The sequence below is a fragment of the Carcharodon carcharias genome, chromosome 9 (assembly GCF_017639515.1).
Source record: "Carcharodon carcharias isolate sCarCar2 chromosome 9, sCarCar2.pri, whole genome shotgun sequence".
In the NCBI taxonomy this organism is placed as follows: Eukaryota; Metazoa; Chordata; class Chondrichthyes; order Lamniformes; family Lamnidae; genus Carcharodon; species Carcharodon carcharias.
The window spans coordinates 143,679,347-143,702,840 of NC_054475.1; the positions used below are offsets into that span (position 1 = coordinate 143,679,347).

The following is a 23,494-nucleotide window of genomic DNA, read 5'->3' on the forward strand; positions in this document are numbered from 1 at the left end:
GCAAGTATCCTATAAATTTCTTCTGTACATATAAACTTCAGCTGAAAGACAGGAACTGAAATAAAGCAGTGAAGAAAGGAACTTTTTTCAAACGGGAAGTTTTGAAATAATTATCAGAATCAATTACATCAAGCCATTGTTTCCAGGACTGTCACTGACCTCATCTCCTCTGGAGATCTTCCCTCCACAGCTGCCAACCTCATAGTCTCCCAACCTCAGACCACCCGATTCTACCTCCTACCCAAAATCCACAAACAAGATTGTCCCGGCAGACCGATCGTGTCAGCCTGTTCCTGCCCCACGGAACTAATTTCTTGCTATCTTGACTCCATTCTCTCTCCCCTTGTCCAGTCTCTTTACACCCACATCAGCGATTCCTCTGACGCCCAACATCATATCAACAATTTCCAGTTCCCTGGCCCCAACTGTCCCCTCTTCACCATGGACGTCCAATCCCTCTACACCTCCATCTCCCACCGGGATGGTCTGAGGGCTCTCCATTTCTTCCTCGAACAGAGGCCCGAACAATCCCCATCCACCACTACTTTCCTCCATCTGGCTGAACTTGTTCTCTCACTGAACAATTTCTCCTTTAACTCCTCTCACTTCCTCCAAATAAAAGGTGTGGCTATGGGTACCTGCAAGGTCCCAGTTATACCTGTCTCTTTATGGGGTATGTGGAACATTCCTTGTTCTAGTCCTACTCAGGCCCCCTCCCACAACTCTTTCTCTGGTACATTGATGACAGCTTCGGTGCCACTTCATGCTGTTGTCTGGATCTGGAAAAATGTATTAATTTTGTTTCCAATTTCCACCACTCCATCCTTTTCACGTGGTCCATCACTGACACTTCCCTTCCTTTCCTTGACCTCTCAGTCTCAATTTCTGGTGATAGACTGTCCACCAACATTCATTACAAGCCTACCAACACCCACAGCTACCTCGACTACAGCTTCTCACACCCTGCTTCCTGTAAGGACTCCATCCCATTCTCTCAGTTCTTTCGCCTCTGTCGCATCTGTTCTGATGATGCCACTTTCCAAGACAGTTGCTCTGACATGTCTTCCTTCTTCCTTAACTGAGGTTTTCCACCCACGGTGGTTGACAGGGCCCTCAACCGTGTCCGGCCCATCTCCCGCACATCCACCCTCAAACCTTCCTCTCCCTCCCAGAACCATGATAGGGTCCCCCTTCTCTTCTGTTATCACCCCCCCCTAGCCTCTGCATTCAAAGGGCCATACTCCGCCATTTCCACCAACTCCAGCATGATGCCACCATGATGTCTTATTGAGATAAATACAGTTGTTTTTGATAAAACTGGAACAATCACTCATGGAACACCCAGAGTGATGAACCTGAAGATGCTGTCAAAGAGTAATTACATATCTCAGATGAAGCTGTTGGCCAGCACTGCAGAAACAAACAGTGAGCATCCCTTGGGTGTAGCAGTAACCAAACACATCTTCCCTTCACTCCCCTTGGCGGCTTCCCGCAGGATGGTTCCCTCCGGGACACCCTAGTCCACTCCTCCATCACCCCCTACACCTCAGCCTCCTCCCAAGGCACCTTCCCATGCAACTGCAGAAGGTGCAGCGCCTGCCCCTTTACTTCCCCCCTCCTTACTGTCCAAGGGCCCAAACACTCCTTTCAAGTGAAGCAGCATTTTACTTGCACTTCCCTCAATTTATTCTACATCATTCGCTGCTCCCAGTGCGGTTTCCTCTACATTGGAGAGACGAAACACAGACTGGGTGACCGCTTTGCGGAATGCCTTCGGTCTGTCCGCAAGCATGACTCAGACCTCCCTGTCGCTTGCCATTTCAACACACCACCCTGCTGTCATGCCCACATGTCCGTCCTTGGCCTGCTGCAATGTTCCAGTGAAGCTCAACGCAAACTGGAGGAACAGCACCTCATCTTCCGACTAGGCACTTTACAGCCTTCCGGACTTAATATTGAGTTCAACAACTTCAGATCATGCACTCTCTCCTCCATCCCCACCCCCTTTCTGATCCCCCTTTTTCCAATAATTTATAATTTTTAAAATATATTTTTATTTTCCCACCTATTTTTAAATATATTTTGATCTATCATTTTATCTCCACCTTTTGGCCCATTTCAGTCCCTCCCCCCCCCCCCCCCCCCCCCCCCCCCCCCCCTTGGGCTATCTGTCACTTGCTTGTCCTGCTTTCTACCCTTAATATCACCATTAGCACAGTCCTTAGATAATATCACCTCCGTCAATACCCCTTTGTCCTTTTGTCTCTGACATCTTTGGCAATCTCTTCTTCGCCTCCACCTATCACTGGCCCTCTATCCAGCTCTACCTGTCCCACCCCCCTCAACCAGCTTATATTTCACTTCATTTCTATATTTCCTTAGTTCTGATGAAGAGTCATACGGACTCGAAACGTTAACTGTATTCCTCTCTGCAGATGCCGTCAGACCTGCTGAGTTTTTCCAACTATTTTTGTTTTTGTTTCAGATTTCCAGCATCCGCAGTATTTTGCTTTTATATTAGAGTCAATTAGATCTGTACAAATATTTTTCCTCCATAATTCAATGGAGTCAGAACAGAACTTATCACAACACTGATGCAGTGCATCCCTGATGTGTCGTGTTTATGACGCTACCACATATATCAGGAATGTAGCAACAACTTATATTTGTATAGCACCTTTAACATAATAAACCATCCTAAGGCTCTTAACTGGTAGATTGTAAAGCAAAATTTGACGCAGGTGCTGTTTGGGCAGATGACCAAAAGTTTGGTCAAAGCAAGGCAGTGAGATGGGGAGGATTAGCGGGGGAATTCCCGGGGAGGGGGGGTGGGGTGATGTGCAAACAAAGAAGAAAATTTTAAAATTATGGCATTGCTTGTCCAGGGTCCAGTATAGGTCAACGAGCACAAGGGTGTTGAACAGGACGTAGAATGATAAGGATTTGGGCAGCAGAACGTTTGGATGCCCTCATGTTTACGGAGGGTAGCTGTTTCTCGGTTAATTGATTAAGATTGCCTGCGTAAAGGAGCTGTTCACTGCATTTAAATTAGACAAAGATGGTCCAGTTTCAGTTTGGATTATTGAGCTCCACTGTGGTGGCTTTGCAATATTTTTAACGTTGCTATTTCAAGAACCCCACAAAATCTGAGCATAAGATGAATCTGAGGTGAAACCAATTGCTGTGCAGTACTATTATAGCTGTGTAAAATTGAAAATGCTTATAATACTCTGTAATTAGTTACATATATTACCTCCAGCCTATCTAGCCCACTCCCATTAGCCTTTCTAGAGCAACATAGGCAGAAGCCTGGGAACAGATTAAATCCATTTTAACCACAATGGTACATGACTTGGACGAAAAGTGGGAAGGTGGAAATAGAGATTACTTCTTTTCCTTTCCAATTAGCCTAACGAAAACTTTTTCATTGACTTCATCATGCCAGTCCTCTGCTTTCATTGTCTACTGTAGCAAATTTACAGCCTCCTCTGGGCTTGGTATTCTGATTAAAATTGTAACCATGTCAACTCATTTATTTTTTTGCCAAAGCAAAATTGGTTTCTTACACATAGTGTTCTGAAGTTTAATACAGCTAAGCATTGATGTTTCAGTAGAATAATACGGTTCCTGTCTTATTCAGATTAATACAGTCGTTTTTGATAAAACTGGAACAATCACTCATGGAACACCCAGAGTGATGAACCTGAAGATGCTGTCAGAGAATAATTACATATCTCAGATGAAGCTGTTGGCCATTGTTGGCACTGCAGAAACAAACAGTGAGCATCCATTGGGTGTAGCAGTAACCAAGTACTGTAAACAGGTATGATCCTCTTTTTTATTATTGTCAATTCATCATGAGTAAATTTGCCATCAGAGTGTTTCTTAGACAGGGTGCTCTGAAGTTTAATACAGTTAAGCAGTGGATTGGACTATATTGTACTGACATTGATGTTTGCCATCAGTGTGTTTTTTAAAATCAGAAATCAATCTGCAAAACAATTGGCATGACTCACAACAGAGATATATCCATGTGAGGAAGAAGGATTCTAGGAAGGGATAAACCAACCATGGTTAACCAAAGAAGCTAAGGATAGCAACAAGTTGAAAGAAAAAACATACAATGTAACAAAGATTAGTGGTAAACCAGAGGATTGGGAAAATTTTAAAAACCAACAAAAGATAACCAAAAAATAATCAAGAGGGAGAAAATAAACTTTGAGGGTAAACTAGAAAGTAATATAAAAATGGACAGTAAGAGCTTCTTTAATTATATAAAAGAGGAGAGAGAGGCAAAAGTGAACATTGGCCCCTTATAGAATGAGGCTGGGGAAATAATGGGGAACCAGGAAATGGTAGAGGAGTTGGATAAATACTTTGCATCAGTCTCCTTGTTAGAAAACACTAATAGCATTCTAAAAATGCTAAATAATCAAGGGGAAAAGGGGGGGGTAAATACAATAACTATCACTAGAGAAAAAGTACTAGGGAAACTAATGGGGCTAAAGGCTGATAAGTCCCCAGATGGGTTGCATCCTAAGATATTAAAGGAAGTAGCTACAGAGGTATACTGGGAGTAATCTTCCAAGAATCCTTAGATTCTGGAAAAGTCCCAGAGGATTGGAAAACTGCCAATGTAATACCCTTATTCAAAAAGGGAGGGAGACAAAAAACAGGTAACTATAGGTCAGTTAGCTTAACATCTGGCATTGGGAAAATGTTAGAGTCTATTATAAAGGATGTAATAGCAGAGCATTTAGAAATGCATAATATAATCAAGCAGACTCAGCACGGCTTCATGAAGGGGAAATCATGCCTGACAGATTTATTAGAGTTCTTTGTGGAGGTAACAAGCAGGATAGATAAAGAGGAATCCGTAGACGTAATATATTTGGATTTCCAAAAGGCCTTGGGGGTAGTATATTAGCATAGGATAGAGGATAGGCTAACTAATAGAAGGCAGAGAGTTGGGATAAGGGGGGGCATTTTCAGGATGGCACTCTGTAACTAGTGGAGTGTCACAGTGATCAGTGCTGGGGGCCACAATTATTTACAATATATATTAATGACTTGGATGAGGGAAGTGAACGTACCATCTCCAAGTTTGCGGATGACACACAGAATCTACAGAGGAATATAGACAGGTTAAGTGAGTGGGCTAAAACTTAGCATATGGAATATAATGTGGGAAAATGTGAGGTTATGCACTTTGGCAGGAAGAATGGAGGAGCTGACTATTATTTAAATGGAGAAAGACTGCAGAAAGCTGCAGCAGCAGCACAGAGGGATTTGGGGGTCCTCATACATGAATTGCTAAAAGCTAGCATACAAATTCAGCAGATAATAGGGAAGGCAAATGGAATGTTGGCCTTTATTTCAAAGGGAATGGAGTATAAAAATAGAGAAGACTTGCTAAAATTATACAACGCACCAGTTAGACCACACCTAGAATATTGTAAACAGTTTTTGTTGCCTTATCTAAGGAAAGATATATTGGCATTGGAGGCAGCCCAGAGAAGGTTCACTGGGTTGAGCCTGGGTATGGAGGGATTTTCTTCTGAGAAGAGGTTGCATAGTTTGGGCCTGTACTCATTGGAGTTTAGAAGAATGAGAGGTGACCTTATTGAAACATATAAGATTTTTAGGGGGCTTGACAGGGTAGATGCTGAGAGGTTGTTTCCCCTTGTGGGAGAGCCTAGGACCAGAGGGCATAATCTCAGAGTAAGGGGTCGCCCATTTAAGTCAGGAGATGAGGAGTAATTTCTTCTCTGAGGGTAGTGCATCTGTGGAATTGTTTACTGCAGAGGACTGTAGAGGCGGGTTGTTAAGTATATTTAAAGCTGAAATAGGCATTTTTAATCAGTAAGGGAATCAAGGGTTATGAGGAAAAGGTAGGAAAGTGGAGTTGAGGATTATCAGATCAGTCACTATCTCATTGAATGGCGAAGCAAACTCGATGGGCCGAATGGCCTACTTCTGCTCCTATGTCTTATGGTCTTAACTCCATGGGTTTTCTAAAGCCAGTTATCCTGTTACATTTGCATGGCGTATGCATATGTCACAACAGTAAGAGTGCAGAAAAGAGTATCTGAAAACTATTATGGAATGTGGTTAGAAAAATAAGCAAAACTCACACCATTTTTCACTTGAATATTTTGCAGAACAGATATGGTGCCCAAAGGTTTAACCCAGTAACTAGTCCTTTATCAGTGCCAGTATAAAAATGCAGTTGTGTTCATTGTAACAAGCATGAGAATATGAATTCTTACTGTCTAGAACTATCACAGATATAAAGGCTTACAGGAACACAAGAGATAGGAGCAGAAATTTAACTATACAACCCATCGAGCCTGCTCTGCTATTCAAGACAATCGTGGCTGATCTTGCCCGCCCCCCATATCCTGTAATTCTCTGAGACACCAAAAATCTGTCTATCCACCCCAAAACTTATTCAGTGCTGGAGCATCCACAAGATTCTGGTGTAGAGAATTCCAAAGATTCACTTTGAGTGAAGTAATTTCTCCTCATCTCAGTTGCAAATGATCGGCCCCTTATCCTGAGACTGTGCCCCTGTATTTTAGATTCCCTGACCAGTGGAAACGATCTGTATCTCCCTTTTCAAGCCCCTTCAGAATTTTATAGGGTTCATTGTAGTCAATACAACGATGTAGCCGGTGTGTGAAAGCACTTTTATTATATAATTATAGCCATTAGCAGATTATGGCCACAGTGTATCTTGATACATCTGCAATTTTGTGTTCTTACCCCAATTTTCCAGGGCATTATTTGGAAATACAAAACTGTCATTTATTGATGATGTAAATTACTAATGACATATCAAAGTGATGTTTTCTGAAAATATACAGCAATTGCACAAATTCTATACAGAACTGATTCTAAAAGCAACCAAGAGATTCAGGAAACTGTTGAAGGGTATCCTGGTCACCCTTGCTAGCCATGCAAGCTTCTTTAAAAACTGTGCCCAGTGCATCGTTTTCCAAATCTTTGGATGACTGATTACTGTGGGTTTCTCCATGTTTCACACACTTATTACAGGAGGAAGAGGGGAAAATGTAAAAAGGTGATAACAAAGAAGTAAAGTGGTGGTGATGGTTTCTCACAAAGTTAAGAAAACTGGTTTTCCCCCAATTCAGGAACTAGGTTCAGATGTGCTTGGCTCATGTTCGGATTTTCAAGCAGTTGCTGGCTGTGGCATCATGTGCAAAGTCTCCAACATTGACTCACTACTAAGCCAAAAGAATCTTGAGGTTGAGCAGAACACAGTGCTGATACAGATCAATGAGAAAAGCAGTGGTGATGGCTCATCGCACCCTTTAATCAAAGAGCCCCAATCGGAAAGTAAGTAATTTTTCTTGTCCGTTCTAGTGCTACAGAGCAGGACAAGTGATGAGATGTTGATTCCTCCCTTTCTCAAACAGGTGACTACTTATTTGTTTGCATATTATTGTGGGAAATGTTAGGCAGAGGTCAAGCAGCCCTTCTGAGAAAGACAGTAAATGGGCACTTGTACTTTGCCTCGAACACCTGCTAGCAGCTCGCTGAAGACTGCTCAAGTGTGTGGCCTGAGTGTGGGTGGCCTTAGCTAATTATAGTTAAAATTGGAATTGTAGGGCTACATTCAAAACTTTGATATTTTGTGGTGCACATGTCATCTCTGTTACATTAGTGCCTAGTCCTTGTGCTCTGATATTGGTTATTACTGACCTAGATAAAATGAACATGGTTTAAGTTATGTCTCAAGCATTGAAATTATTGGTGTATTGAGGATTGCACTGTACAGAATAGCTTCTTGCTCTATTTCTGTTCTTGTGGAAAAATGTGTTTTGATTTGTCACCTCACTATTTTCTCTGTTTTCTGTAATTGAATTCTTTGAAATAACGAATTCAAACATTCTGGAAACATTGTTGTGCAGCAATGACAGCGAGGATAAATGGGTACTCAGTTCATTACTTATATTTTTGTGGATCAGTTTAGTGTTTCAATGTGCTCTGACACAGGTTCAGGGAAATCGCAGATCTTTTCGGTACTGATTGGAAATCGTGAATGGATGAAGAGGAACGGTCTACATGTTGGTAATGATGTGGACAGTTACATGATAGAACATGAAAGCCAGGGACACACAGCGATACTGGTCTCTGTGGATGGTAAGAACTTGAGCAGTTTCCCATTTCAATCAGAGTAGCCTACCCTGGTATGGAAACAGGAAGGTGCATGCGTGTGGAACATTCGTGAGGAAAGGGTTGTGGTTGACTGTGATACTGTAGGTGGTCAATTAGCTTGCTTCTGCTTTTTAGACTTACATAGGACTAAACCCAACTTGGGCAAGGTAATAGAGCTCTGCTGAAATATGTCCCCAGCAGATCTTGGGGTAAATTTTCAACTTGCTGCCCTGGTGTTAAAATGGCACTTTGATCAGCTCTGAACTTGAAATTATGGGATCATACAGGATATCTGGCACAGAAATAGACCATTTGGCCCAACCAGTCTATGCCAGTGTTTATGCTGTACTCAAGCCTCCTCCCATTGTTTCTCATCTAAATCTACCATCGTAATCATCTACTCCCTTCTCCCTCAAGTACTTGTCTAATTTCTCCTTAAATGCATCTACACTATTTGCTTCAACCACTCCCTGTGGTAGAGAATTCCATATTCTTACCACACTTTGGTTAAAGATGTTTCTTCTGAATTTCCTTTTGGACTCCTTGGTGACTATCTTTTTTGATGGCCTCTAGTTATGCTCTTCCCTACAAGAGGAAACATTCTCTCCATATCAACTCTATCAAAACCTTTCATAACTTTTAAAGACTCCTATTAGGTCATGCCTGCGCCATCTTTTTTCAAGAGAAAAGAGACCCAGCCTGTTATTCTTCCCTGATATGTGTACCCATGCATTTAGATAATGCCTTTAAAGTAGAAAAATGCCCCAGGTTCTTTACAGAGGTGTACGAGGTGCCATGAACACTGAACTTGACCAAACGATTGTTTTAAAATGTCCCTTAAGTCAAAGTAAAATAGATAGTTAGTTCTGAAAAGGGGGTGGTGAATTCCTGGTTAATGCCTCAGTTTGGAGGAGTACCCATGTGACTTCAGGTTGCCATGGGGATGAGAGTTGAGAAGGGATAGAAAGACAAATAGAAACCCATTGAGATGCTAGTTGCAGTTTGAAGCACCTCTCTCAGAAGCTGGCAGAACAGAAGCAAAAGGCTGCTGCTGAGAAGCAGACAGAAGAGAATTGGAACTCTCCCAGGAAGAGGCCTTCTCTGTTCTGTAGGAAATGATGGAGAGCAGAAGTGAAATTCTCTATGGAGGGGGAAAAAGTTTTATCAAGGCCGACTAAACTGTTTAAAGGAGCCGGTTACAGGAATCTCTGAAATTCTGAATTGTCAGAAGTGTCTTGACCTGAGGGAAAAGGGGATTTGTCAAGGTGTACCTTGCTGTTGATGACACCTGGAAGAGCTCGGACAGACTGGAATGATTGTTGAAGAATGCAATGTAACTGACAGCCAAGGGTTTTCTGAAAACAGATAACTGATTAGGAATACTGGACAGGCACAGTGAGCTAAGTCTGAAGTCAAGCGCAATATATTTACTATTGTAACATCAGGCTCTAAAACTAAAATGAACTCTTTATCACCCCACTTCCCCACTCCTCCGAAGCCCACCACGGTTTATTTAACTATTCTGTTTATTTTTATTTTTTGAAAAAACAGGGGTACTGTGTGGATTGATAGCAATTGCAGACGCTGTGAAGCCAGAAGCAGATTTAGCTGTCTACACACTAAACAGTATGGGGCTGGAAGTCGTTCTTATGACTGGAGACAACAGTAAAACAGCCAGGGCCATTGCTGCTCAAGTGAGTTGAAGTCAAATATTTTTAATTTTCACTTTTTTTCCTCAAGTGGTGCTGATAAGGGTTGATAGCCCTTTAGTACCTTGCCCTAATGACTATTTAAATGCAAGCTTTGAGAATTGGCATTAGCATGCTAGTTAACCTTGGGAACATCATTGACTAGCCCAATTCTGCCCTTCTCTGACAAATTAACTGATTAACCCATATTTTTGAGATCAGCATAATGTCTAACTTCTATTTGCCATATCTAATAGCTACACAGCCATGATCAATTGCTCAGCCAGTTAAGAGAATGGCAGTCAATTTTGCTGGTGAAACTAGTTGTGGTCCACAGGAAAGGAAATTCAGTGAATAAGTCATCTTCCCCTTCAAGCAACTGATTATTGAGTGGCATTGACAAAGATATTCATTAGCATGGTGCTTTGTATGGTTTATGAGGGGGAGAAGAGTGGAAAAAATTACAATATTGTGTGAATGGGATGGTGTGCTTATTTTATGGCTTGTGTGAAAGATGATTGCTATAACTTTATTTATTGGCTGCATTGTCAGGTTGGCATCACCAAGGTGTTTGCTGAAGTCCTACCCTCACACAAAGTAGCGAAAGTGGAACAGCTGCAGAAACAAGGGAAGATTGTGGCAATGGTGGGCGATGGTGTGAATGACTCCCCAGCATTGGCAATGGCTGATGTCGGAATTGCCATTGGCACAGGCACAGATGTAGCCATTGAAGCAGCTGATGTTGTTTTGATTCGGGTAAGAGTGAGCACTTCAATCAATGTTTATGATTGTTTCTTGGCTTTTTTCATCTGAACACTGGATTTTCTTGAGATTGTTTTACATGTTTTGGAGTTCAGGTGACTATTTATGCCGTGACCAATTTCACCTGAACTGTTTACTTACAATTGTTTGTCAATCACTGTTAATTACTAATAAATATTTGTTGATACATTAGGAAAGATTGCACAGTAACCAGTAGTACTTCAGATTCGTAGCGATTATGAACTATATGTAGTGCACTGTCTGAGTTCATACCTTTTGGTGATGAAAGGAAAAAACTGTCGCCTCACTTCACTGTTGAGGTGACTGTTTTAAACTGACACTGCTTTACTTCCAAGGAGTAGTGCTGGACAGAAACCACACATTTCCCAAGGGGAAAACCAATTTCAGAGTACCATTGGAAATGCTTGAGAGTAGACTAGTACTGGCAGGCAGAGAACAAGGAAGAATGAAAAATGCCTTCCTTCAGTTGCATACATTGAGTCATGTATATTAACACAGTGAATACAATATATTCCTATGTTAATGCACAGTCCAACTGAACCACTGAAATAAAAGAAAGTGTTGCCATCAACAGCTGGACATCCTAAGGGAGCTTTGCAGTAGGCAAGATCTGTACATAACAGAGGTGCAAGGTTTGTCTTTTATTTATTCCTGCCTTCTTCAGCTTTGCCTTCTGGCTGTCTCATGCTCTCAAAATAGTGAGCATTAATAGTGCTGGAGACCAATGAGAGAAATTTGGAGAGATGACTGAAGGCATGTTTGAAAAAAATAGCTTTTTTGAGAAGGTATTCGATATTAGGAAGTGAGTTAGCAAGGAAGTTCCAGAGCGTAAGACCAAGATGGCTAAAGGCACTGCCACTTCAGGTGGAGTGAATGGAGTCAAAATGGAAAGGTAGGCAATGTTTTAAGATTGAGGATATGCACTGATACAGGGTGCAAATGTAGGATTTTGTTCGAACTAATTATTTTAAGGAACAGTGAGCGAATGGTAGTTGACAAATGCAGGATTGATAGAAGAGTGGAACTTAGTAAGGGAAAATGAATTGGGTTTATGTAGGGTCAACCATGGGAGACCAGTAAAAAAAAAAAAGTGCATCAGAGAAGGCAAACGTGAATGTGACAGATTGTCGGCAGAAATGGAAATGAGTGATGATGCTTTGGTAAATCAGAGTTTGATTGAAAGATTTGAACTCTGAAAAGAATTTTCCCTTGCAAAGAATACTTATGGATAGGCACTGGTCATTTTGTACCAGTGACCGGGTAGAATCCCTGTATGTACTTGCACTTTTCTCAAAAGTAATATCTTAAAGATAGCATGCATAGAAAGAGCTAAAGTTTCAGATCTTTATCATCAGACCTTTCATCAGAATTGCTTTAATTATAATTCTCATCACGAGTATTAAATTATGGTATTGTGTGATCAAGTAGCCTAAGATCAAGGCATGGTAATGTAATAATGTAATTGAACTAGTAATCCAGAGCCTATCAATTTAACTGTCACTGTGGCAACTTACAAATTTGTTTACTTTTAAATAAAAAGCTGGAAATTAAGGAAAAGCTGGAATCAATAGACGTGACTATGATGCTATTATATTGTCATTAAAAACCTACTGGTTGATGATTGCCATTTTGAAAAGGGAACCTGCTGTCTTTACCTAATATGACTGATTGTGATTCCAGTCTGACACCAATGTCTTTAACTCTTAACTGCCCTTGGATGTGGCCTAGTAAGGCACTCAGTTGCATCAAACCACAACAGAAATCTCACCACTTCTTGGAGCAGTTTGGGATGGACAACAATTCCCATATCTCAAGAATAAATTTTAATAACAAAATGAAGTGAACCTCCGCACTCCTCCTCCTGTACAATTATGCTTTTGTTGGTTGAGAACAGCACAGGGCTTGACAGTGATTTCATCCATTGATCGATAGCCTGCAAAGACTTGCTGTTGTGGCACACATTTGAAAATTGGCCACTGTAGAGCCAAACAGAACATGAGGTTTTACCATATACATAACACACAACTCTCAAGTATGGCAAGCACACTATGGTAATATTTTCTTTCTCCACTCTTCTGTGCTCCACAGAATGACCTCCTTGATGTAGTGGGAAGTATTCACTTATCTAAAAAGACCGTCCAGCGAATTCGGATAAATTTTGTGTTTGCTTTAATATATAATATTGTTGGCATTCCCATTGCTGCTGGTAAGTGTGATCTCTGTGTTCAATTTTTTTTAAACTTTTCTGTTTAGTGTGTGCACAAAATAAAAACAAATGGAAATGTCCTGAGTGTACAAAAATACACATAATTTTAAGCCTTTTTGTCTGAGAAGTGGAGGATTTGCAATGGTTAAGTTCTTTTTTTAACAAACTTTGTTCCAAGAGTGTATCGGGATTCAACAACTTCCTGGTTGCAGTGGGAGATTTCTGTATGTAATATTTATTTTAAATGGACCCAAAGTGTACTGCGATGGCTTATCTAGAATTGTTGGCCCTAATCTTCCATGGAGTGGCAATCAGAGTCAGAATACTGTGGGGAGGGGCGTGGGATTTGGGGGTGGGGGGGCGGTGCAGACAGTACTATAGTTATCCAGGAGGTAGAAGTGGTTTTAATTCTTCTAACTTTTCCTGGCTAACTATTCTGGTAAGACAGTCAGAACCATGCGATGTTTGCGCTTTATAGCATACTTGCGGATGGTTCCAATTGTAGGGTAGTTGCCCAATGGGAGTTTGAACTTCCCAGGTGATTGCCATGCAATCCTTACCAGGGGACATCCGGAGGTTGTCAGGGTTCCCCAATGCATCTTTGGGCTTTGGGGTACCCCCACCCTGTTACAATGCCTTGGAGCTCAGAAGTTACAGGCCAACTGTTTCAGACTTATTTCCACTTTTTTTTTTGCAAAAATATGCTTTATTCATAAATCTTCAACAACATTTTGAACCATTTCAAAATCACCATCACAAAAATACAATCAGGTTCAACTTATACAACATGAATCATAAGGTGTATCAGTACAAACAATGAATATTACAATCATTGGCATTACAATCATTGACTTATTTCCACTATCAGTTATTCCTTGTAACTATGATGTCTGGCCCTGGAGATTAATTAATTACTTTAGCAAGTGAATTACCCAGCCCCCTCCCCCTTTATATCATAGTAACTTGATCTGTACCCAAGTTTCAGGCTGATCAGGGCACCCTGCAGCTTGAGTATGGCTTCTGGCCTTTTAGGTTCATGATTTAGCAATATAATCCAGCAATATAAGTCCTTTGGTGGTACAGAACTTGAGTACTGCTGGGAAAAAAGGACCTTTTTTGCCATCTTGCACTCATCAGGGCAATTTGCAAGAAAGTATCAATGTCAAGGGAAACAACATATTTATACTTTGAGGAGAGAGTGCTGATTGGTTGGCAAGTGGACTTGGATTGGTAGAGGTGTTGCCATGGAGAATGTACCATCTGCTAAAGAACATTTCTAAATAATCCTCAGTGCTAAGAATTACACTGACGACCAATTGAAGATTGTCAGTCGGGCTTGCAGTGAGGCGCATTTATGTGTACAAGAAGCTGCATATGTTAATACACAGGATCCTGTTCTTTGCAGACAGAAAGAACATGTACACACATTGCACCTGTTTCAGTTAAACAAAGAAGTGATATCCATTCGCTAGTTCATTCCCCAGCACAATAGTCTTGACCAATCACAATAAAGCTGCCTGATTTAAATTTCAAACAATGCTTGGCAGTTAATTATCAGTCACCATCAACTGGTGCATTTATCATGGCAATGCATCTACTAATCAAAGTCCACTTGCCATCCAATCAGCACTCTCTTCTCATTCAGTATAAATATGTTGTTTCCCCTGACACTGGTATTTTCTTGCGAATTATCCTGATGAGTTTAAGACAAAAAGCTTTGACAAAAATGTCATTTTTTTTCCAGCAATAATCCAGCATCCTATTTGTTCTGTTTATTGCTCCCTCACACTATTTAGACAAGTCAACTCACACCACAATCTCAATATCTTCTTTGGCAAGCACTGTCTGACCATGAAGTGCACATGCCTTTGATTCTTTCTTTTGAATTGCATGACCTTGAATTCACCTGTAATAAACTTTCCTTATCACTGATCAGCCCAGATGCAACTCCTGTCAAATTCTCTTTTTAAGATATTGGCTGCCTGAGTCCAAATTTGTGTATTCCCATGTGAGCACCCCCTCCCCACACGTGTCACATTAATGCCCTTTGGTCTATTTGACAATTACAAACTACTTGCAAACCTCCTCATGTGAACACCTGAATAAGAACTAGGAGCAGGAGTAAGCAATTCAGCCCCTCGAGCCTGGCCTGCCACTCAACACAATCGTGGCTGATCTCATTTCGGCTTCAACTCCAATTTCCCACCTTCTCCCCATAACCTTTCAACCCATTACTAATTAAAAATCTGTCTATCTCCTCCTTAAATTTACTTAGCGCCCCGGCATCCACTGCACTCTGAAGTAGTGAATTCCACAGATTCACGACCCTTTTGAGAAAAGTAATTCCTCCTCATCTCTGATTTAAATCTACCACCCCTTAGCCTAAAACTATGGCCTCTCATTTAAGAATGCCCCACAAGGGGAAACATCTGCTCCACATCTATTTTGTCTATCCCCTTTAGCATCTGATATACCTCAATTAGATCTCCTGTCATCCTTCTAAACTCTAGCGAGTATAGGCCTAAACTGCTCAATCTCTCCTCATAAAACAAGTCCCGCATCTCTGAAATTAATCTAGTGAACTTCCTCTGAACCACCTCCAATGCAACTACATCCTTCCTCAAGTAAGAGGACCAAAACTGTGCACAGTACTCCAGGTGCGATCTCACCAATGCCTTGTACAGTTGCAACAACACTTCCCTATTTTTATACTCTATTCCTTTAGCGATAAATGCCAAAATTCTATTTGCCTTCCTTATTACCTGTTGTACCTGCATACTAGCTTTCAATGATTCCTGCACGAGGACACCCAGATCCTTCTGCACTGAAGCATTCTGAAGTTTTTCTCCATTTAAATAATAAGTCGCCTTTTCATTCTTCCGACCAAAATGGATAACCTCACACTTATCCACGTTAAACTCCGTCTGCCAAATTTTGGCCCATGAATGAAACAGTTACACTCAATAATAATTTCTGAGTATCTCTTATTGTTAGTGTTAATTTTTCCTCCGTTTGTTTCTTGGCTGGGCCACAAGTTTTTAGCTGGCCACTGCCAACCATGGAATTTTTTTTAACACATATGGGGATATGCCAAACCTCATGAACACTTTCCTAAGCATTTGAAATCAGAAAATTACCCATAGTGTTCCAGCAAGCCCCTATCATTTTGAACAATTACACTTGTGTGGAAAGGTAACAACTTGTCAACTTCACCTGATAAATAATGTATTTCAGGGCAAATATGAAGATAATTGAATTCTGCCCTTTCTCTGATAGAGTGACTACATTCTTTGCTTTCAGGTGTCTTCTTACCTGTGGGACTGATATTACAACCGTGGATGGGATCTGCTGCAATGGCAGCGTCATCTGTTTCTGTGGTGCTTTCTTCTCTATTATTAAAGCTGTAAGTATTTGCTTCTTTAATCGGGGCTTTAATCTAGTGGGTAATTGGCCTGAGGGCCACTGACTTAGGGAAGGGGCAGAAAACTCCTAATGGAAAGTGTGTAGGTGTTGAATGTGGGCAACATCAGTGTGTCATATGAAGAATGATAATTTGAATGGTGGCTAGTAGGACTGTATCCATGCACAGTAAGGGCTTACATAGGGGAAACCTCACAAGAAATTTTGATGCATTTTATGGTTGAATTATGTTTTTTTTTAAATTTCGCTAGTTATACCTTTTTTCTTGAAGCTATTGTTTTTGAGATTCACTTTTATAGCAATATAATCATCTTTTCTTTTACCTTTTCAGTTACAAGAAACCCGATCCTGCCAGGTTAGAAAACAGAGCTCGGAATCACATGAAGCAGAAGTCTCTGTCTGACATCAGCGTGCACATTGGTATGGGTGAGGCTAGGCGGGAGTCGCCAAAGCTAAGCCTATTGGACCGAGTGGTACACTACAGCCGAGCCTCCATTAATTCTCTCAGGTCTGAAAGGCGATCCATGACCAACATCCCTCTACATGATCCAGACAAAAATAATCTCCTTTTGGGGAGAGATGAGGATGAGGCAGTCTGAGCAAAGCCCCGGTTGTATGCAGGAGATTTGCAAGATCTGTTCTCCCAAACACAGTACCTTCTCAGCCTCTACGTCTCACAAGGATTGGACTCTCGGGGACAAGCGAAGGATGGGGCAGATTTGTGTTTTGCTGTGAGCTAGTATACTTGATACACTACTGTATAATTGTAATTTATCTCTTTTTTCAAACTTTATTTTTTTAATCTTTTCTGTGTTTCAGGCTCCTGGTAATCTCCTTTTGTACCCAGGAGGGAAAAGATGTTTTGAATAACAGTCTCCTGATTTTTCTCTTGTGCATGAATCATGAATCCCTACCCTCCATGATCAACCAGCAGAATTCAGATAGACATGTTGAATGTCAGTTTTTCTTGCTTTCACACAGAACTCCATCTCCATCTAGAAGCCCACACCTTTAATTTGTACCATTGCGGGCTGGAGGTTTTGAATGACTGGACTGAATTCCTAACGACTTCAGTTGTGTGAAGCACATTGAGCCACTTTAGTGATTTGGAATGGTGCCTATGGCACTCTTTCCTATCTAGCAAGGACCAAATTCATCCTTTGAGCTGATCACTAACTATTCCATGTCCTTATATTTTTCTATTAATTAAAGGGTAATGCAATATGTAGGACAAGCCAAAGTGACCTCAGAAATCCCAGATTCTGTAGTAATGGCTGAATCTGATAAACGGGTACGTGGTGTAATTAACCAAACATAGCAGACACACAACATGATGGAGATGCTTTTCAACAAAAGCTGTGCAGTGAGTTCTGTTTGTTCTGGCAAGATTATACTCTTGCTGTGATTTTAAATGGCACCTGAATATTGAGGTTCCAAATTGAAGGACATTAAAAATGTTGGATCTATTTTCCAAACTCTTATGTGAAAGAAACTTTACTCAACAACTTTAAAAATGCTGGTTAGCGTTTTTCATTGTATCTTACTTGGAGCTGTGTATAGCTCCATCATTTGTGTTTAAATGAATGCTGAATACAGTTGGTGCTAGACACAGCAGACGATCCTTCACAGCATCGTCCTTCTGCCCAACATCCTACCCCCATCTTTTTTTTAAAACTTTCGTACTGATGCCTGGAATTGTTTTTATTTGCTTTTAAATGAGGAACCAGCCAATCTGTGTTGGCTAGATTCTTACAGAGAAGAATCATTCTACCATATTTTCCTCATCTGCTATTAAAAGAATTGGATTAGTTGCTCAGCCCCTCCCCAGCTGTTTCCTGACTCATTTTAGCAGCAGAGTAGAAATGACAGTTTAATTCTAGAGAAAAATCCAAAGTTTGGAAGGGTACTTGTCATTAAGGGAAATGGTTTTTTTTTTTTACTTCAATTTGTTTTGTGCACACCTAGTACTATAAGTGTATCATGGACTACAGGTGCAATGTTGAAGTGTTTGTTGTATCACAATGAAGTACATTATCTCTAGTTTTGCAGAAAAATGAAAAACTTAACAGTTTCTTCCCAAGGGAATGAACTACTTCAGCTAATCAATAAGGCTGTAACGTTAAAAATCTTGTAAGTTAAATGTTGTTGTAAAATGAATGTGTCTCCCTGTTTAAAAATCAGGTCACTCCAAATTTGTATATAAAATGATGTGAGTGAAGATGTCATTGATAGTGGGACTTCTAGAAAATCACAGTTAGATCTGCATGATTTTTATGCCAGCTAGATTGTAGGATCAAACTACCATTGTATTTTTCACCTCATTGATGCTTTGGCCTCACTACAAAGCCTTAGGTCAGTGTGAAAATGCAAACTGTACACAAGATTCTATGACAATAGAATTAATTAATAATTCAGTTAATTCCTCTTGGGCGTTTACATGTTGTAACCTGGTGAGCTCTCATTGTGCAAATGCAAGATGTCTGTTATAAACGACACATCTATTTTGTTCTCTCAATCTATTCAATTCATGGACTCCTAAGATATGCAATTGTTTCACTTCAGTATTTGTTCATTGACTTTTTTTTACCATATCAAGTGTATCGCTGTCATCCACACTTTGTTCTCCCTATTATACTTTGCATACATTGATATTTGGACACCTATCCACCTAGCATTCATTTCAACTCATACTGTTCAACCAGTTGTTATCTTACCATTGTGAAGAGAAAACATTTCTTTTCCAGTATTTCTCCATTTCTAAGTGTACTGACATTGTACTGGGATATCGAACTGGCAGCTCTTTGGTACCTCATCTACGTGCTTAATCCTAAGATGTGACCCTAAACGTTGTGTGCCAGGGCCATACCAGTTGAAGCCCAGTCCTACCATGATATAATATCTACATACACGTTTTGCAGCAAGGACCATTAGATAATGTTGAGGGGAAACAATCCTTACTGACTTTCTGCCCTATGTCCCCTGCTCAAGCCAAAAATGCTAGGGCCATTTCTATACAACTCTAAATAACATGATCTAATGCATCACAGACCAAGATTGGACCCAAGATCTAAGTGATGTCTCGAACTCGCGCTTGAAAGTAAATTTATCCATCGGGTTACCAGTGCAGAAATGTTGATAATAGGCTGCAACTTAATGCAAGAGATTATTAACTTCAGCAGATGCTGGGTATTACTGTCCCAAAAGTACCACCAGATGTTCAGTATTCTTTGTCTTTTCAATAAGCTATAGACTATAATGATTTTGTTTTTTAAAACCTTCATGTTGGTGACATTGTGACAATTGATAATTCTTTAGGAATATATGATAAATGGCAACTTGTAACTAATACTAAAGCAACAACAGTTAATTATTTTTCTAGTAGAATGCAGAAAATATATATTTAAGTCCACAAATTTATTTATAATGTTACACTCAGTTCTAGTCATTTAATATGTTTGCATCACATTTGAGATTGCATCTATAAAGTCAGTAAGAATGGACATTTTGGATTTAAAATGGTGACAGATGCTTTGCTTTAGGAATTTCAGCAGACTTTGGGGAATCCACTTTGTTTTTCATCCTCTCCATTCACAATGGGGAAATAATTAGGTAAGAGGGAGAGATTCCGAAAAGAAAAACGTGAATCTCCAACAATGAAGCAGGTTAAAATTGCTTTAGAAAATAATCGCAAATGAAATTAATAGTTTTATATTTGTGATTTTTTTTTCTTGCTGAAATTATTGAAACTAAATTAGAAAATTGCAAAGAAGAAAATGTTGGTGTTAATGTTGGCATTTCCTGATAATGCTTCATTAGGAACATGCTTTGGTCAAAATTAGAGAGCCTTTATTGCTATAGTTTTCAGTTTTAATGTAGGAATCATCAATGATGTATCCAAGATTGCAATGCAGCAGATAATGTTCTATTGAGGAGTTGCTATACTAACACTATTGTTGTCCTATTGTTGACTCTATCAAAGTTCATATATCTATTTGCTTTTGTCTTTTTAAGCAATTGGAGCTGAAACCTTGGCTCGGTTTCTTATTCCTCAAGTGAACATTAGGTTATCTGCCATTAATACTTAAATATATCAAAGGCAGTTTCATAAAATCATTACATCTGCCTCTGTTATAGTATAACATGCAATACCTTGGCAAAGGCCCCACCTCCAAGCTGCTCTCATGAACATGGAAGATTTTACCTATTAATCTAGTAGGAAAATATTTTCAGCTACATCACGTTACTTTGGTGCTAAAATTTCCAGCCTGTTTTACTGTGTATCCCTGGTCACAAGCTAAGAGCAGATGTGGAAGGTCGTGCTGCCAAACATAACTGACCTAATTAGGAAAAAAACTACTGTGACTCATCACAACATCCAACTGTCTCTGAAATGACTGCAGGAATTTTCTTTCCAGTATCCTACTCAAAAGAGCTTTCCATGCACTCATATCTTGTATGAAGAAGGACTTCCTGATATTGGTTCTAAATTTGTCTCCCATCACTTTGAACTTGTGCCCCTTCTTCTTTTAAGACATACCTCTGTGCCCCTTCTTCTTTTAAGACATACCTCAATGTGAGCTCTGGGCTTCTTTTCCATGGCATTTACTTATTCCACTGCAGCTTTGTCTCAAGACTAAAGAGAGCAGCACCCTCAAAACAGTGTTCATGTATACATTGACATAAAAGGGAATCTTTAAGTTGTTTGCTTGCAGAAGTCAGTGCTGAGCCAACGGACTGTCTACTGGGCAAGTTCTGACTGAATTTTTGTAACTTAATACTTTATATAGTTTTTCACTAAGGTTCAATGTACTAACAAACCAATCACACTCCCTCAGCAATTTTAGGGTGAAGTTTGCACAAATGTGAATGTAACAGGATTGATTTGAATTTTTTTTTACCAAACTTACAATTCTTTTGTTTAATGTGTTCTTTTGTCACAATGCAATCCAAACTCCCCTAAATGCTCTCCCACTGATATGAGAAAATTGATCACATTAAGTCGAGATGGGAACGAATAGTCACAAATCAATTATTTGAAGATGGGTTATCCTGTTCCTGAGTAGTTCCTAAGTTGTAAAGCCTTTGTCCTAAAATGATTTTTAAAAATATCTAATTATTGTGCAATTCAATTAATATTATTACTGTTGAATTTATTTATGTACTTAAATAATAAAGCTACTGCTAACTCTGGGGGAAAAAATGTGTGCCTTAAATATAAGGTATGTTTTGAGTGTTTTTCTTAATGGATTTATAAGAGAAGTACTTCAAAAAAAAAACTTTCCTTGTTTCATAACGTACTCCATTACCACCCCTGCCATTTTGGAATTTGATTTCCAGGTAGCTAGACTATTCCATTATGAACTTGTACAGCATTGTAGAGAATATGTATGTTTTGGAAAAGTTACTCAAAGAATTGGATTGTGTTGCCTAAAGTTGTGGTGGGCTACCACTTGAACAATTAAAAATGCCTTGTGCTGCCTTTGAGACATGGATTTTAGTGTATTAATTGATGATTTATATTCTCTTTTGGAGTAAACTGAGTCAATGTTATTTGTAAGCTAGCTGGTGTGGAAGTAGCTGAGGCTTAAGTAAGAGTAAAGAACACACGGACAACGTGTCTGGCATGAATGGAACATTACTCCATGGAGGGAAATAGCTGTTTCAACAGAATTAGAAGCAAAAAAAATTATAATTTGCTCCGTGCCTAATGTTGATGCAGAAACAATAAGTATTTTATGTGGTCTTTTTGGGGTAGCTTTTTTAAAAAAATAAATTCTGTGTATTTGCCTTGAATTTTGGATCACACTTATTTTGATTTATGAGATCCGATTTGTCACGATAGTGGACATTATGTCGGTGTGAGAGCGACCACAGCCTACAACTTCACCATGGACAAATTGAACTGCTTGAAGAAGATATTTTAAAAAAAATACAAGACAGGATGCTATCAAAAGATGGCTAATACGGTAAAGGGACCCCTTCTGGAAAATTCCTACATGGATTGTATTGGCAGACTTGTCCTAAGAGGTTGCATGGAGTTTCACACCTCAAGAGGTGTCAAGGCCCACTTCAAACAGAGATACTTGAAGGGAAGGTATATGAAATGCAAAAGGCCAGACTTTTAATTCACTGTTTCCATGAAGACAAGAGAAACTGTCCCCTTCCCACCCAGCCAGCAACATCCCTTCAGACATCCAAAAACCATCTCCTGTTGACTTATATCTCAGAATGTGTCAAAAGGTTTCTGAGATGAAAGCTAAATGGACTTTGGATGCAAGACATGCACCCCCCCCCCACCACCACCACCCCAAACCGGGACTATGCAGAGAAATGAGTTTAAAACTGGTTCTATCAACCAGTATTAGGCAGAGCAGAAGAACAATGACAAAGAAACAAGAAGAACACTTTTCTGTATGTGTGTGTCTTTCTCACTCTTGCTGAAAACAAGTGTCTTTAAGACAAAGTGAGAGAAGCAAGAAGAAACACACCAGTCTTCTAAGAATACTGCTGGTGAATAGCAGGATCTCTCTCTCTCTAGAGACAAGTGTAATTTAGCAGAGATGGATGGCAAGCGGGAAGAAACAGGACAGCCTCCTCGGTCACTCCTGCAGAGTTGAGCAGGCCATCTCTCTGTGGGGACGAGCCAACAAATGTCTCCAACAGGCTGCAAAACTGCCAAAGTCAGCTCCAGCATTCTACTGAAATCACCTAACAGCCACAACGTACCACCATCTATGCCTCACAGACAAGCCAAAGAATTATTTGTATATTCTTTTTAATTTTTATTTGAACCCTTAACTTCCTTTTTTAATCTGTGTGCATGTGTGTTGCGTCTATTATTTTTCCTCCAGCTTTAGTGACTAATAAACATACTCTTTGACTCAAAACCTGGTTTGATTGGCTCCTTGTTTAAAAGTAAACACATTTGGACTGGAAAAGGGTATCCATTGGGGAGTGGGGGTGGAGGTGGAGGATTTTAAGCCAAGGGGGTTGAAAGAAAGGGGAGTCAGCTCATTTCTTCTCATCTAGTCTTAGCATACTGTTCTTGTAGTTTAGTGCTTGCCATGCTGGTTGTAGGTGCATGTCCTCAGCTAGCACTACTGATGCTGTTGAATTGTTAGATCCTTCCTTAGTTAGTTTGATAAACTGAGCTTTCTGGTTTAGAGAAAATTAATGTACATGATGAGGAATAGATGCAAAGACCACCTGTATCTAT

The 23,494-nt window shown here is 40.0% G+C and overlaps 1 protein-coding gene across 4 annotated transcripts in view; it reads left to right on the forward strand.

Moving 5' to 3' along the window:
* The window catches only part of LOC121281843 (copper-transporting ATPase 1-like), a 75,026-nt gene extending 51,861 nt beyond the window's left edge, over positions 1-23,165 (forward strand). For all 4 annotated transcript variants that reach the window (XM_041194894.1, XM_041194892.1, XM_041194895.1 and 1 more), the window contains 8 exons: positions 3,641-3,823; positions 7,155-7,359; positions 8,020-8,166; positions 9,733-9,875; positions 10,422-10,625; positions 12,741-12,858; positions 16,159-16,261; positions 16,610-23,165. In XM_041194894.1, the coding sequence (XP_041050828.1) occupies positions 3,641-3,823; positions 7,155-7,359; positions 8,020-8,166; positions 9,733-9,875; positions 10,422-10,625; positions 12,741-12,858; positions 16,159-16,261; positions 16,610-16,877 (1,371 nt within the window). In that variant the 3' untranslated portion in view covers positions 16,878-23,165. The remainder of the gene's footprint in view (positions 1-3,640; positions 3,824-7,154; positions 7,360-8,019; positions 8,167-9,732; positions 9,876-10,421; positions 10,626-12,740; positions 12,859-16,158; positions 16,262-16,609) is intronic.
* The last annotated feature ends 329 nt before the right edge of the window (positions 23,166-23,494 follow it).